Consider the following 17790-nt stretch of genomic DNA (forward strand, 5'->3'; position numbering starts at 1 on the left):
TGGTAGTTGCGACAGCGTTTTGACTAGAGAGCAGTTCACCGGCGTTCGCGTGACTTATAGGGTACCCTCTGCACATAAGTTCATTCTTCCTTCTCGGGGTAGAAGGATCAGGGATCCTCCATCTGGTTGTTTCACCATTTATACATCTTATTTTGATAACGGATTTTCTATTCCTCCCCACCCTTTACTTGTCAAGGTGATCCGAAGTTTCGGTATTTGTGTTAGCCAACTTACGCCGAATTCGTTTATATGTTTTGAGGGTTGGCGACGTCGTCTATTAGAATTGGGGCTTCCAATAACATTAGAGAGTTTCCACGCTTTATGGACCGTCCGCCGCGTGGCAGAAGTGTCTGACTTTTCTGATGATGGGCGGTATTTTTAGTGGGGCAGTTAGCTCGGTCTTGGTACGATAGGAAAACAGAGAGCACCACCCCGTGTACTATGTCAGCAGGATGCTGCAAGGGGCCGAATCCAGGTACTCCCAAATCGAAAAACTAGCCCTCTCTTTGATCACAGCAGCCAGAAAACTGAGGCCGTATTTTCAGTCGCACCAAGTAGTGGTACTGACAAATCACCCCCTAAAGCAAGTGTTTGCAAGTCCAGAGGTCTCCGGATGAATGGTCAAGTGGGCTGTTGAGCTAAGTGAGTTTGGTGTCGAATTCCAGCCAAGACCGGCCATTAAGGCACAGACGCTAGCTGACTTCATTGTAGAGTTGGCATATGATGAGGCAGGTATCTCTACGCCTTCTTGGAGTCTACATGTCGATAGATCATCAACATTGACGGGGAGCGGGGCTGGAATAGTGTTGGAGAGTCCCGAAGGGGATAAGTTTGAGTATGCGATAAAACTGGAATATCCCTCATCTAACAATGAAGCGGAATACGAGGCGCTCTTAGCAGGAGGTGAGTTGGCTTTAGCCGCAGGAGCAAGGAAGATTGTCATTTATAGCGACTCACAGTTGGTGGTCAACCAAATTCAAGGCTTGTTCGAGACCCGTGATGAAAAGATGGCTAAGTATTCATAGAAAGCAAAAAATTTACTTGAAAAGTTTGAAGAAGCCTCTGTTATTCAGGTGGCGAGGACGGAAAACGCCGTAGCTGACCAACTTGCTAAACTAGCAAGTTCGATGGTAGCCATCCGAAACCGAAAAATCACCTTTCTCTCTTCAGGTTGGCCTTGGTAGAGGAGGATTTTCGGATTTTGTCACTCCTGCTAAAAAAGTTTGGGATGATCTTCCTCCATATTTAGAAGGCTACTCTCCTGAACATATTGCTGCGATTATGAGCTTGCCTAAGTGTCCTTCTTTTGACTCAGGTGAGGATTTAGAGGATCTGTCTGATTTTGAGTTGAACTCGATGAAGTTTAGGCGTAGCGAACAATGTGATGACATAGCATCGAACGGCGCGGCCTCGGGCTGGGAGGGGGGTCGCCTCCTCCCAGCTCGAGGCACGGCCTCGAGCTGGGAGGGGGATTCCCTCCTCCCAGCCCGAGGCGCGGCCTCGGGCTGGAGGGGAGGCCTCGCCTCCCCAGCTCGAGGCGCGGCCTCGAGCTGGGAGGGGGGTCGCCTCCCCCCAGCCCGAGGCACGGCCTCGGGCTGGAGGGGAGGCCCCTCCTCCCAGCTCGGGGCGCAGCCTCGAGCTAGGAGGGGGGTCCCCTCCTCCCAGCTCGAGGCACGGCCTTGACCCTCCTCCCAGCCCGAGGCACGGCCTCGAGCTGGAGGCGGGAACTCGCCCCCCCTCCGCGAGGCCGCGCCTCGACCAAGCGGCGGGGCGTGCCCCTCCCCCCACCTTCGCCTTGCCCTCCCTTCCTCCGGGCGTGTCGTCACCCGTCGACTACTCTGGCATTCACCCTCTCCACTCCACATCTCAATCGAAGAAGCAACAAACAAGCAAGTGCACCAAATGAAAAGATAAAATTTAACTAAGGAAGTTACCTTTGCTAGCCATGTGGAGAGGTTTGGAGATAGGGAGGCAAATGAAATGAAGGAAAATGCAGGAAAAAAGAGTAAGTATGTGAAGGGAGACAATTAATAGCCCTCAACCACCCACCCACTCCCATTTATTACTTGTACTTAGCCTTCTTTGGTGTTTACTCTCGCACAAAATATTCACCCAGCAGGTGCGTATTCCGTCCGAGAATGGGGGGCTGTATGATATACATTAATAAAAAAATACATATAAAATGGTAAGGGTAAAATAGTAATTGGACAGGTAAGAGACACATCATAAGCAAATACAACCTAGCACACCGTATAATTGCCAATACCACTATAAATACCAAAATACTAATTTTTTAATGCCAAGTTACTATTCATTGACAAGACCCCTCCTTCTTGATTATTACACATTTTTGCGGAAACAATATTTCACCTGGTGTAAAAGTCCGTCGTGGTAAAATCGCGATTTATTCCTTAGCAAAAAAACCTCAACCACATCAATATTCCTTCATCTTAAATGGATGCAATTTTGGCTTTTTCTTTTTAATCTCCAAGTGGAGGCCTTGTCAAGGAGATCCTTTATCATCCTTTCTCTTCTTCTTGTGTACACGAGTCCTTTGTACCCTTCTAAACAATGTGAAGCGACAAAGCCGATAAATAGAGTTGCAAATTTTCAAAGGGCCTCTCAAATAACTCATCTATTGTTTTCCGATAATACATTCATCTATTGCTAGGCCATGATCCAAGCAGCCATCAAATTTTAGGTATCCTCGAAACCTATATGATGCAGCATCCAGGCAAATGATTAACCGCTGTCTTACTAAGCTGAAACACAACACATGACATACTTGAGGAAATATTTGATGTTCTAGCCAACATGCGAAATTCCTAGGATTACCCTCTATTCTTGGTCCGTCAGAAAAGACGATGTTCACATTGCTACAAGATTGTGTATGAAGCAAGTTTCATGGATATAGTTGAAAATTCTTTCACAAGGCAGGCAAGGTGGTACTCCTTACAACTATGGCACAATTCTTGAATTTCTAAATGATGGCGGACTTTTGGTTGCACATTAATGGAGAAAAGATGAAAATTCTCTTGGTCGTTGTTGTGCAAATGGAGAGAGTAGGGAGGAGGTATCGGATTTAGAGACGGAAACACCCTGTTGTCAGAGACGGAAAACAACTACAGAATCAATTATTGGACATTTAGCTACAGATTTACTGATGCAAAGTTCCGTTCTAATTGTCTTTAGAAATTGATTTAAAGGCTTTCTGAAATCCTGTTTTCTTGTATATAGGATTACATAGGGATTTTATCGATTTTTACCTAAATAGGATTCTTATTACAATATAAACTACTAATTAATTAACCCTCAACCTCTACTCTAAAAGAAAAGTAAAAAATTATTTAATTTATATGTTTTCCAATCCGGTCAAAAATTTTGTAAAGTAAATTACAAGCAATTACACCTCCATAATGTTAATTTGGCCCAGTTATAAATAACCATAAATGCATGTAGATTTTCTTGAAATTATCATAAATCATGATGGAAATTTGCTTGTCATTACTATCCTCTTTATTAATCGTTAATATAAACTACTAACTCTCAACCTCTCTATACTGTAAAAGAAAAGTCGAAAATTATTTAATTTATATATTTTCAACTCTCGTCCAAAATTTTGTGAGGTAGGTACATAACTAGTATGTAAATCCCATAACGTTCGATATTGTTACAAATAATAAAAGGTAATTATAATGTGTTTTTCTGAACTTTGTTTTAATTAAAAATATTTTTTATTTTTTAAAAAATTAAAAATACTCATCTGAAATTATAAATACTCTGATAAATATCTCCTGCAATAAGTTGTGATCATAAGGGAGGAGTATCTGCTAATGTATTTTTAATTTTATGTGGTATTTATAATTTTTCAAATAACGATTGAATATTGGTAATTATGTCAAAATTTAGGGAAATCCGTTGCAATTTATTCAAACAATAATAATATTAATAGACCTTGTGTTCAAATTTAAGTTGTCTCAGCCACCATCATATCAAATTTTATTTCAGAAAAAAAATAATAATAACGTTGATGTTTTTGAACTGCATAATTCTCATTACGATTTTTTTATAATTAATTATCATATTTAAAAATAAAAATTACGGTAAATGCTAATTAATCATTGACGCACGACTGTTAGTATCCATTGTTTTTGCAAACAAATTCAAAATATTAATAACAACTAAAATCTACGGTAAATATTTTGACCATAAATAATAAAACCCATTTAAAGTTTTGGTTAACTGTATCATAGTTTATAAAAATTTTCACATCTTGTAAGATATAATGGTGTTTGACATAATAAGATCTTTATATTGGTATGATATGATAAAAAATAACATGATATTGTAGAAAAATAGATACTAATAACCCCAATATTCTTCATCCCACATAATATGGGGATCTACACTTTTGGTTCGAAAATTGAATTTGTGACATATTTAGTCTCAAGTGCCAATTTTCATAAAAAAAAATAACGTCCATGTGCAAGATACATGATTGTCCCATCTATTCTTTTTTATAAAATTTGAGGTGTAGGACTAAAAGTAATGTAGAATAAGAGGCAAATATATTTTGAGAGCATTTGGATAGACAGGAAGGTAAAGATCTAGCATGTCTTAATTTTGTAGTTTGACGGTAGAGTTTCAAACAGCCATCGGCTTTTGATTCAAAAAGAGTTACAACGTAATTTATATATCGTTTCGGTTGTCTTTGGGAGGAGAACCCAACCTCTCATCTCTATTATTGGGAGGGGCCACCTATCATCGCGATCATTTCAAGCATCATATGATTGGATAAAAATGTACTTGAGGACTAATGATAAGAAAATTTTCAACTTATGAGATACAATGTGAGAAAACAATAACCAACGTGACTAAATTGTGAAAGACTATAACATAGGGGACCAAAAGTTCAATTTTCAGCAAATTATTGATATGGTCATTAGGATATTTCCTGGCCGATTTCGGGCTCAAAATTTAGCCCGTTTCAGTTCTATTTTACCTAGATTAAGACTCTTTATTTTAAATAGTTTGTAACTCTGGTAAGAGATTTATATAGTAATAAAATATTTTTACTTAAAATTCAAGTTTCTCGGGAGACGTGTTCCATTACTTTTCAATTTCTATTCCTTCCACTCTATCAAAATGTGTCGGAAAAATTCAATTTTGGGACCATTTTTTTTCATATTTATAAAGCAAGGACAAAAAATAGACTCCTTATCCGGTGGGACGACAAATGCAATTTTTTCAATCACGATCATTTAGTAAACTCGACAGCAAGACTAAAATTAATGAAGGAAGATATTGCAACTTGCTGTGTGGCTCAACTATATAAACTAGTGCACACAGGTTCATCTCATCAACTATCTGCTTTTGAGTTTCAAATAAGAATATTAACATATATATCAGAAATCGATGGCTGAATTTCCCTGTAAGCTTATTGCCCAGGTAGCGTTCAAGGCTGGGGGCGACGTGTTTCATCAGCTCTTAGCTAAGAAGCCTCAACACTTGGCCAATGTCACCCCTGGAAAAATCCAGGCTTGTAATCTGCATCAGGGCAGCTATGGGACTGATGGATCAGTCATTCAGTGGAACTACACTCTTGGTAAGCTTATAGCTTTTTTAAACTCTGGCATGGAGTGGGAAATTGATTGTTATTGAATTGCTTGTGGTTTAAGCTTTTTAAGAAAGAAATGACGTAAAAGTTTATGGAAAAATGTAATCAATGCCCTTGTAAGATTACAAATAAGCAAATTACTCTCTTATAAAAAAAATAATAATTTACCTCTCTATATTTTTTTAAAATACAGCAATTTACCATACTGCGTTTTCCATTTACCTCCTTAGACAGGATGGTAAATTGTTTTATTTTAAAAAATATAAGGGGATAAATTGCTATTATTTTTTCATAGAGAGTAATTTGCTAATTTACAATATTATATAGAGGTAAATTGCATTGAACTCAAAACATTTATAGTCATTTTTACTTTAAACTTGGAAGTTTTATCGAGAAATTGAAATTTAAGATTTTGGAGAATGAAATGACGTAAAATTTTAAACTAGACTGACAAGGAGTTATCAGGAGGAAATATGAATGTGTTATGCCATTGAACATGATTTAAAAAAATAATAAAGTAAAATCTTTAGTTATTCCATACAGTTATTCCATATTTTAAAGGGTTTTAGTTATTGCCAAAGCTCTTTGTCATGATTTTTAATTATTACCAAAAAAAAAATTTAAAATTTTTAGTTAGAATCAATAATTTGGCCTTCTTTGTGTAAACAGTCTTCAATGGTCATGGTATAATTGTAGTTAATAATTATGGGTAAAATACAATTTATCCACCTATGTTATAAATGAGCAATTTACCCCATAAAAAAAAGAAATAATTTACTCCTGGTCTTTTTTAAAATGAAGAAAAACACGCCCTTACACAATTTCGTATGTTTCTACTGTTTTTTATCATTTTTTTTAAATTTTAAATCGTATATCAAAAAACTATTCGATTTTATTTTAATCTAAGGTCCAAATTTGACTAACAAATAAATATTTTAGATTTTACTTAATTCAAGTTAACAGTATAGATTTAAATGGTATATTTTTTCATATATTCTTATATTAAATTTAATTATAAATATATGTGTAATATTAATTATATATCTATACTATTATAAAAGAAAATTTTTTGTTGTACCAATTTTTGAATAATCAAATTTATCCTTCATTTCGTTTCTTCTCTTTAGAAAAATTTGATCAGATTAGTAATTTCAATATTTTTTAATAATTTCACAATTATATTTTTTTTCTTAACTACCCACTATTCCACATTTCTGTCTCACCTTACTTCTCCATACTTATTATAATTTATAATTATAATTTATTCTTTTCAAATTGTTTCTAAGTGTATACGTAATAAATAATTTGTACACTTTGAAATATATTATAAATAAAAATAAAATACATAAAATATATTAATTGAATAGTTAAGTTAATGTAAAATTTAAAAAATTAAATAAGTTAATTATCTTATAGGTTGAAGGGTAATTTTAAAATTACAACCGCTATAGTATAGATATTAAAACGGTATCAAAACCCCCATAGTATATCTATATTTTATATAAAAAAAACAACCTTAATTAGAGGCCGTTTGGCTAATAGTTTCATACATTTTTGTAAGATGAAACAAGCTGAAAAAGTTTATTAAGATATTATTAATAATGACAATTTATTAATTTATTTAAAAATTATTCAAAATTTAAAAATAAATTCAAAAAAACACCTTACTTTTTCTCAAAAAAAGGCTTTACAAACACCTTCCATTTTATTTTCCAATCTTATAAAAAAAAATTTAAAAAAACCATTTACCGTACACTCTGTAATATTTTATGATGTTTTAAAAAATTTATAAACTCAGTCAAACACTATTCAACTTTCAAGAAGTACATGGTGTTAGTTTTGGTACTACATATATGTACTCTTGCATTTTTCCATTGATTATATATGCATATATATAGATGGGAAAGCGCAAACTGCAAAACAATTACTTCATGACATCGACGAAACCAAAAAGCAAATCAAATTTAAGATGCTTGAAGGCGATCTCCTAGAGTTGTACAAGAATATGGTCTTAACTGTCCACGTCGAGACCAAAGGTGGAGTCGACTTTATCACTTGGACCATAGACTACGAGCTGATCAATCCCGATAATCCACATCCGCTTTCCATCTTAAATTGGACCATCGAGTTCACTAAAGACGTTGAGGCTCATATCTTCGGATAAGGGATGATTGTTGCGCATATGATGGGTTTTCAAATTCGCTAATATATATATTTCTATTGTTCCGCCTATTAAAATGAAATAAAGAAAAAGAGGAAATGGAATAATATCAGCATGCATATAGGTCTGCTGGTGCTAGAAATAAGGAATATGTACTTGTTCGTCATTGTGATTTGAGTGATCTGACAGTACCTATTCCTCTATTTTATTTAGGTGTGATATTTGTAATGTGAATTTAAACCACTCTTTAGTTGATTATATTGTTCAAAGGTTTTGTTATTTGTCCGATTCTATTGTTACGATATTCAAAATTAAATAATTTTTAGTCACTACAAAAAAATATAATATAAGTGACAATTTAAAAATTTGTCATTAAAAATATTAAGTCACAATAATTTGAAACTATGTCACTAAAAAAAAATAGTGACAAAAGACTTAAAACCTTAAATTGTTGTTGAATTTTTTTTTTTTTAGTACGAGAGTCCTCCCTTAATAAGTAGTTTTACCTTTTGCACGAGAGTTCTCCTAGGGTTTAGCAACCCGTCGCCAACTTTAGGCCTCGAGGAACGGTTTCCCAACTATACCGCTTGTTAATGCATGTGATATCGAGGTGTTTATTTAATTTTTTTTTCATTTTTAACTTAAGATTCTACATAATATCTTGTTTAATTGTATTTCTTAATGTGATTTTTTTGTTTTGTTTTGATAGAGAGAGAAAAAAATAAAGATATTGCTTTTTAGTATTTTTAAAATATTTGATTTTATATCTTATACTTATAATGTTAAGAAAAATAAAGATAAGTTAAATATTCAAGATGCGTCTAATTGTCTTTTAGGTCTAAATTTAGCCCACAGTAGTATAATTGATTATGAGAAAATTAATTTTGAAATAATTAATTTTAAAAAAAATGATTATAACGTCTGAACACACAATTTCATAATTAAATATAAAACTAAAAATTATATTCAAATCCCAAAACTAACATCATTCTTACGTCAAGAATCCAACCAAGTAATAAATTAAAACTGTAAGTTAGAAAAAACAGTAAAATTCAATCAAGTAAATTGCTTTCATTAAATTAAAACTATAGTCACTGATATGGCCCAAGAAGAATCTGAGGTCTCATGGACCCTAGCCCAAGATTTTATGGCTCCTAAATTGATAGGCCCAGTCCACAAACAACTAATCCCAATAGCAACACCCAATCGAGCTATAAAAAAAATGGGTGAATAGTAATTTCTCCTCTTGTGATATTGAAAATGAGCAAATTATTTTTCTATAAAAAATAAATAGTAATTTATCCCCCTATGTTTTGAAAATTAAAGCAATTTACCTCCCTACCTAAGCAGGTAAATTGCTTCATTTTTTAAATGTAGGGGGTAAGTTGTTAAATTTTGAAAAATACAGAAGGATAAATTATTATTTTATTTTTTATGAGGGCGTTATTTGCCTATGTTTTTTAATACCGATTGATAGATTGCAATTTACCCAAAAAAAAAAAAAAAAAAATGCTTTTATCCATAGACATGTTGTGATATCATGAGGGAAGACAAAGAAGAGGGCTCTTATCTTTCTTTCTTATCCATAGACGAGTAGAGTTAAACAAAGTGGCCATAGAGTGGGACGATGGTAGTGCACCTTATATCGTCTCCAAAGACAATGTGGCCAAAAAATATTTTTTTAAAAAAATAAAAATGGTAGAATTATATTAATATTTTAATAAATGAAATACAATTTGATCAATATATCGATTCGATCAATATCTAATTTATACAATATATAAAGTGAGAGCGCTTTTTTAATGTCTCACTTAATTTTGGTATGATTAATTAATAATTTTTTAACTTCTCCATTTATCATGATTTTCCATAACTACCTTTTAGTGGCTAAATTTTTTATATAATTCTTTTAGTTCTTTTACATTATTTATAATTGATGTGTGTGGCTGAGGTGGCCCAGCACTGAATGACATGATTGTTTGGGATAGCTTAGCCCACAATCTAAGTAGACAACCCCTAGAAGCCCATGAAGAAGGGAGGAGACCAAGACACCCTATGGCTTAGATCATGATTAAAGTCCAACAAGACGTTCAACCCAAAAGACATACATACATGGCAGCTCACGCACCATCGTGGCATCTAGTCGGCCTAAGTGTCTACAGTCACCTCGTATCACGTTAGCTCAAGGAGTCCTACGTTAGCAAGGAGGGACTCCTCGCAGATATGTGGTCTCCCAAGTTGAAGAAGGCATCTATTAAGACATATCCAGCCATGAATAAGGATGATTCATCCCTCATCCAACCATCCCAACCAACTTCCGCGAGATTCTTGAAAACAGGATAGACCCCCTGTAGATTGGGGCTCTCCCCCTATAAATACAAGTTTGGTCCTTCCATGCGGAGGACAACTTCTTCACTCTCTAAGTTATCTTTTAAGCACTTTACAAAAATATTATCACATGTTCTTGCATTTTGCATCAATTTTATTCACCATACCTCTATTTTCAATCAAATCTATTTACTATTTGACTTTATTCTATCTTAAATCTAATACTAACTTGGGGGTTGGAGTGCTAATGTTCTTTTTGCAGGTCCTCTCCCCAGAGCCGTATACACTTTGGTCCAAACTTTGTATGATAATCCATACCCATTGCACATGTGCTATTTTCGCACGTATCAATTATCTTTATTTGTCAATTTTTATAGTAAATCAAAATATTTATATTAATTTATTATCTTAATATATATTTTTACATACTTTTTTAAACCACACCCCATTATCTTTTTATAGTTATTTCTTTTTTTTTAAATATTTCTTTCATCTTTCTTTGTCACTATTTTTTTTTACAAATTTAAAGTTAACTTATTATTTTGTATATAGTTTATCAAATAATAAGTATTTTATAAATATTTCATTTAAATAATATTTGTAAAAATTGCACACACATAGGGTGTGCCACACATTACTAATTATATATAATTGAAAATGGATCAATAGATGTCTCAATTATTTTGGTATGTCATATTAATTTATTTGTTAACTTCCCACCCACCCATCTAACTTCTCACGCCCCCTTTTTTTATAAATTTTAATATTAACTTATTCAAATTTGAGCAGCTCAATCGAAGAATCAAACGAACAATTATAAATAAAGAATGCCTTAAGAATTTAAGGTGTGGGATAAATGGAAAATGAATGAATGATAAATATTGAAAAAGGTTTTCTGTTAATACCAAAAAATGGCGATTTTTCGGTGGGAAAAAATTGTGCAACAGATGACGGAGTCTTAGACTGTTACTTCACTGACTCTCAGCCACAGTCTCCTCCACCTAAAAAGCGAGCACCGAAAACAGTAGAAAAATAGAAACACGTGCAAAATTAAGGCCACTGAAAATATATATATAAATTGAAACAAAATTTCAGGTCTTTCTTATTCGCCTTGTGCTTGCTCGCGGCTCAATTCTTTCTTCCCACGCTACAGAATACCCCTAATTCGCTCGTGCTTTTATCTTTAATCAGCTCCACCATCAGGTGATGCGAAATTTATCTGGGTTCTGTAATTTCAGTGTTTTCCCCCTAAATTTGAGGTTCTTTTCGTTTTTTCTGCGTGTTTAAGCTTGTGGGTTGCAGTTTGTTTCAGGTATGATTGGAATTGGAGGGGGCTGTGTTTCTTTCGTCATCGTTTCTTTTGTGGGTTTCTTTTTCGTTGTTTTGCTTAGTTCGTGAGAAGTATAGAGCTCTGTCTGATCTTAAATATGAAAGTATTACTTGGTTGTGTTAATTAATTCTTAGATGCTGCTAATCTGGGGACTATTTGAATTGGTTTTGTTTGGGGTGTAGATTTAGCTAACAATGAATTTTTTTGAGTAGTAATTTAGCAAGATATTTGTTCTATAATATGTCATAACGAGGTGGGAGTGTTATTCTTCGAGTTAAATAAGGTTAGTCTTGATGAGTTCTATTGCTCAATTAATATCATGAGATTGTGTTGTTGAGACTGATTAAGATTCGTTTTTATTTCATCATGGATTTGGTTGTGAAATGCTATTCATTTTTCAACTTTTATTAAATGTTTCAGCCACTTGTGTGAATAAGGAGAATAGTAATAAATTTAGTTGCTATTTTTAGTGAGTCACTGACTATGATTTCATGAAATTTGTAAACTAGGAGGGAATCTAATATGCTGTTTATTGAATGGTGCTTTTCCTTATAAGCTTATTTACTTTCTTATAAGTGATAATTATGCTTTTTCCTTTTTCTCTGGGATTTAGATGTTGCGGCATGGTTTTTGCTCTATGTTCCGATGTAAGGTGGATTGTATTATTCAGATGGTTGCTCAATGAACCTTCTGATTGTTTTTTGCTAGGCATCAGTACACTGCTGAAGGAGAGGTTGAAGGTTGGAATGCGTGAGCATTTGTTAGAACTTTTGGTTCCATAAAAATGGAGGATGAGAAAGGTCTTGATCTGAGTCTGGGTTTACCTTGTGGTGGAAATAGTTCCTCACAGAAAGGTAAATATGGCAGCACATCTGATGTTAGATCGGATGAAGATGATAGAGGTAGCAAATTGATCAACGAGTTCAAAAACTTTCTAGAAGGTGGAACCCAACAGCATCCCTTGAAAGTAGAAGATAACTTTTATAACAACTTTCCTAAAGCTGCTGTGGATTTGGAAACTTCTAAGAACTCAAACACTGGAGGAATATGGTTGACAAATGATAGCAGGTCCACTGAAGTTGAAGAAGAAAGGAGATCTGGTGTTGGTGAAAAGCGCAAGAACTTGTTTGTTGAGACTAACCAGCAAAAGAAGCATGAGAGAGAAACCAATCATCCCGATTTGACTGATAAGGCCAAGGTATCCCACATTTCCATAACCACAGATGAGGGATCAACTGCAGAAAATGAGGACGTAGCAGATTCCGAAGTGGATGGTTCAACTTCAAGGCACATTTCTCAGCATGATGATGTTTCAAAACGATTTGTATCAAGTGGTAGCCTATCCAGGTCTCAAAAGGAGTCTCATGCATTTGGCGATTCAAGTGGTGCAGAAATTTTAGGACAGAAGAGATTTACCATTTCATCAGAAAAGGATCTTAATGTGATGAGCATGCCGATGCACTATGGTGTTTCATTCCCAGCTCAGGCAGTGAATATGAACATGTCTTACTCACAACCTGTTAAGGATTCTAACCCTAGTGGTACACCTTGTCTTCCTAGCTATCCACTACCCAGCATGATGCATTCAATTAATGCCCAAAATGGTGATAGACCAGGTATCCAGCCAGTGATGCCGGCTAATATCCCATTAATGTTTGGTTACACTGCTGTCCAGCTTCCACAGCTAGACAGGGATAATCCTCAGGGCATTGTTTCTCATCATCAGCAAATTCACCCATACTCTGGAAGGAATTCAGTAAACCCAGACACTCACAATGACAGCCGGAAGCTGAATCAAGGTTTTTCTTTAATTCTTTCTACATTTTCTCTCTTCCTCTAGTTTATTCCTTGCAGTAAATTATGGAACATGCTAAAAGGGCTTTGCTCAAGAGCATGAGGGGCATAAATGTTCAACCAGCATTTGTTAGTGCATGGTCAGCAATGAGTAGTAGACTGGTAGTTGGTATGAGGACATAACTTGCATATGTCAGCAATTCAGTATTTGCTCCCCGCTTGTTGTATTGCACTGCTATTTGCACCATGAATCTTTAGAGACTAATTTGCTGCCTTACCAGTGAATACATTTTCCTTATCATCACTTGGCTGGCTTATGGATTAATAAACTACATCTGAATGAAAAACTACCTTGATGACATTATGTATTTTCTTCGACCTGATCTTTTTTAATTTGAGAGGCACATCCACTATATGGGAAGACTTTTGTGAAACACAGATCTTCTCGGTATCAATAGAGAATCACATTATGTAGTCAGAACTAAGAATTTAATGTTATGAAATTAAATGAGCACATCAGCTGGTGCCAAAAGTCAGAAGCTATATGCTTATCAACATCTTCATTCTCACACTATCTACACTTTATTCCATTTTTTATGACAATGTGCAAGTTTCTTTGTCATTATGAGTTAGCCTTCATTTTAGAAATCAAGGGACGTGCAAAACTGCCTAAAGAGACTAGCAGAGTGCATTGACACTTCCCGTCTCATTCTAGTCTTTCCAGTTACAATCTTTATTGTTGAGACTTCTCATTTCCTCTTATCGTTGTGTGAATATTGGTTAATTTTCTCTTTATGTTAGTGAACATTTAGACTTCAGCCTTATGTGAAGTATTTGAGAAAGTAATTTCTTTAGTTTCTTCAATAAGAGTCTTTATAATAAAGTGTCTCTTCCTTGTCATGACGAATACAAAAGCAGATTCATGATTTCTACAGAAAAATGCCTCTTGATGCATTTAATGTTGACTCAAGGATCCACCTTCCCGGTCCCTGTCTCTACCTCTTCCTCTCCCTGTCCCTCTTCTCTCTCCCCATCTCTTTCTGAGTTCTCAAGCATTAAAGTTTGTAAAAACTTTTACACTCTATTGCGTGTCATCTGGAGCAGGTTAAAATCCAAATCTACAATGTCCTGACACCCCCTGAAATATGGCGAAATTATGCCAACTGCCCCTCAATTTTGAAAAGTTATACATATACCCACCAAAACCGTCATACACCTTACACTGTCTCCTCTGCCCGTAATTTGCAGCCCGAAAAATACATAAGCCAGCCAAAAATTGCATCGAACATGTTGCGTTGTTGATCTGTTCTTTACTATTTCATATTTTTTTATGGACTACACTGCTCTTATGGGGTTTATCTATAATTACGAAATATGAGAAAGGGTGCTTGTGAGTTTCATGTTTAAGAAACTTTGAAGAAATTTTTATTAAATTTACTTTTATCTAGAACATATATATTTTTATTTATTAAACCATTTATAATTTAACTCGAAATATGATAATAACATACTTTTTAATTTAAAAAAAGTCATATTAAAAGAGATTAGTTGCTAATTTATGATTTAATAGTTGAAGTTCTAATAATATTATTAGTAATTCAAACATATATATTCTTATCTATTTTAATTTTTTATTTAAAGAGAATTTTAAGTTACTAATTTTTATTTAAGAGAATTTTAAAATAGAATTATACTTTATATTAATTAAAATTTTTGATTAAAAGTTTCTCATACACTAAGATGAAGTTATCATTTTAATTTTCTATACACCAAAATGAGATTAATATTTTAAAAGGATTTCTTATTGTTATATTTAATATTTATTTGTTATTTATTGTCCTCTGATTCTTTGCTTTTGCTCATAATTTACTAAAATTTGTATAGTTAATTTAAATGATCTCTGTTTGAAAGACTATTTTTTGATTGACATCATGTTCTTTTCTTGTGTAATAACATTTTATTAAAATAATAAATTTTAATTTAAATACAAAATTTAATTTTTGACTTAATCTATTAAAAAATACTTTTCGGTTTATTTCTTTAGTTGTTCCTTGAATAAGAATCTCTGTGAGTAGGTGATTCTTGCTTGTTGTAACAGCACAACATCATGCTATATCAATAGAATAATGCACCCTGGTGCATTTGAATGTTGATTAAGTATCCAGCTATCATGTATGTTTTTGGATTATGGAGTTACCCATGCTGCAGGCTGGTTTTCTTAGTTGAAAGAATATAATAATGCATGGCCTAATTTTTTGTTTTCGCACATCAAGATTCCTTTAGATGACCATATTGAAAACCTGATGTAGTAATGTGCATCTTTTCCTGTTTCTAAGAGTGGTTTGTTTTATATTATATACATATAGGTATATATATGTATCATGAATGTATAGAACATGCATGTGCAACAGCCTCACCGAAAAATATTCTGTTTTTCATGGTTATTCAGTAACAAACTGCACTACTACTTTTGACCTGATCGAGTTCTATATATTTCCTCTGGGTTTAACTAATTATGAATCATCAGTATCTTTCACTCGTCAGTATAGATGGCAACTGAGGTTCCTGATGCTTACTCTGTTTATTTGGAAAACATGGCAGTGATTCCACATAAGTCACCTGAATCTACACAATATGATGGGAGGGCTGCAGAACATGGAAAAAGTTGCGGAAAGCAGCAAGTTGCTGAAGAAGGCTCCTCTTCTCACACAGAGGGTGATTTGAAAGGAAGCAATGCAATTCATCAGGGAAAAGATGCATCTGATCAGCCTAGAGCCGAATCAACTCCTTCTGAATTTCCAGCTATAAGACCTGGTATTGCGGCCGACCTCAAATTTGGAGGTTGTGGTTCCTATCCGAATCTACCATGGGTTTCTACAACAGGCCCAGGTCCCAATGGCAGGACGATATCTGGTGTAACGTACAGGTATAGCCCGACTCAGATAAGGATCGTTTGTGCTTGCCATGGTTCTCACATGTCTCCTGAGGAATTTGTACGTCATGCTGGTGAAGAAAACAGCACTCCAGATGCTGCTGGTGCTGGTTTAGCTTCAATCCCAAGTAGCAATCCTGCAGCCTCAGCTCAAAGCTGATCTTGGGAATCAAGAAGTTCAGGTTTTACAATTTTGCTTTGGTCAATAAACTTTGGCATCTCATGCAATTGAGAAGCCTTCATATATGTATGCTTTGCATCTATTGTATATTTATGTCATGCATTCTTAATTATGTTGTTGTAACTTTTCAAGAAGTGTCTTAATAATTTATCAGCGTGTTCTTTTGTCCATCATTTCTGCTTTAGTAGGTATACCCCTCTATGTGTATTTTACATGATTGGTTTGGTTGCTTAACTAGATGAGAATTGCTACGAAGATTAATCTGGCTTCAGACATGGGCTGGTATTTTGGAATTTGTACTTTATTGGGTATACAATGGAACATCCTCGCTTGTTGCGTGCGACAATTTCTGTTTATACAAGTCTGTGTTTATGAGAGGTCTGGAGTTTTTACTCTGTGCAGAACACAGGTGTCCTGTTAGTCATAGGAGAAAATAAAAGATACAGTGACACTGGTGCTGTTTTTTTGCTGTAGATTTGGTGCTTTAATATCTTCTATTTGGTTTATTTGGGAATTGGAGCTCAACATTCAAATTTTAATGAGAAAAAGCAAAGGGCACTTAGTGTGTACAAACATTCACATTACCACTGAAATAGTGTCAGTCTCTGCCATGGACGCATGTTGCTTTCATGTCTATGATGTTAAAATAACCTCATTGCCTCTACTTGCTTCATGTTGCCTTAGAGGTTGAATGTAATCATTGCTTTTTCATGTCTTTGATGTCGAATATAACATAAGTACTAGCTTTCATGTCTTTGATGTTGAATATAACATAAATAGTTCCCGTCGTGTCTTCTAGAACTGGAAATGAAACGGGCTTGTTTGGGTTTTGATTCATTGAGTGTATGAAATTTGATGTTTCCCGTTCAGTAGTATATATGAAGTTTAATACCACCTAGCTCGATTACAACCCAATCAGATCCTATAAAACTAGCTCATGAGCCAACATTTGCTGGCTTAGTTTGTCCATAGTTGGTGAGGACGGACAACTTCAGTCTTATGGCTATGAGATCTTTTCAGTCTGCTAATGTTGAGGGTTGTGGCGGTGGTCAATTTCATGATTTCATATATGATATATATATATATATATATATATATATGAAATCGTTATAATCCAACACTACTAGAGTACGAGGGGAACACAATTCCATGTGCTACCATTTCCCCTAAATACTTTTTGCACTAATAAAGCGTGCATTGTCCCTGCACGCTTCTGGCATTCAATTTCTTTGTTTGGGATGGGTCAGAGAGAATCCCTTTCCTGTCACTTCTTCCATATGCATCTTGAGGAAATTAGCATTGCATATTGTGTGTGGTGGTGCTTTGATCTAAGGCCAAACTGGTTTCCGTATCGTATAGAGTGTTAAAGCATTAATGCTTTAAAAGCATCTGACCATGTACAATGAGTGTTTATAAAAATTCCTATTTTTAAAGAAGTGATTCGTAA

The 17790-nt window shown here is 34.6% G+C and overlaps 2 protein-coding genes across 4 annotated transcripts; both read left to right on the forward strand.

The window, feature by feature from the left end:
* The first annotated feature begins 5366 nt into the window (after positions 1–5366).
* LOC105162068 (kirola-like) lies at positions 5367–8059 on the forward strand. Its single transcript, XM_088880798.1, has 2 exons — positions 5367–5605; positions 7516–8059. Exons 1-2 carry the CDS (start codon positions 5416–5418, stop codon positions 7779–7781), a joined length of 456 nt encoding a protein of 151 aa, XP_088736924.1. The 5' UTR covers positions 5367–5415; the 3' UTR covers positions 7782–8059.
* Positions 8060–11083: 3024 nt separating this feature from the next.
* Positions 11084–16513, forward strand: NINJA (Putative interactor of JAZ). 3 transcript variants are annotated; one of them, XM_011079984.3, is made up of 3 exons: positions 11084–11418; positions 12145–13235; positions 15832–16513. In XM_011079984.3, the coding sequence occupies exons 2-3, from the start codon at positions 12221–12223 to the stop codon at positions 16320–16322; spliced, it is 1506 nt and encodes a 501-aa protein (XP_011078286.2). In that variant the 5' UTR covers positions 11084–11418; positions 12145–12220; the 3' UTR covers positions 16323–16513. The 3 variants fall into 3 exon arrangements, with proteins under 3 accessions (XP_011078286.2, XP_020549572.2, XP_011078285.2); XM_020693913.2 differs by having other exon boundaries at positions 11084–11309; positions 12050–13235; XM_011079983.3 differs by having other exon boundaries at positions 11085–11309.
* Positions 16514–17790: the final 1277 nt, after the last annotated feature.

The sequence above is a fragment of the Sesamum indicum genome, linkage group LG5, assembly GCF_026168435.1.
Source record: "Sesamum indicum cultivar Baizhima isolate 11 linkage group LG5, ASM2616843v1, whole genome shotgun sequence".
NCBI classification, from domain to species: Eukaryota; Viridiplantae; Streptophyta; class Magnoliopsida; order Lamiales; family Pedaliaceae; genus Sesamum; species Sesamum indicum.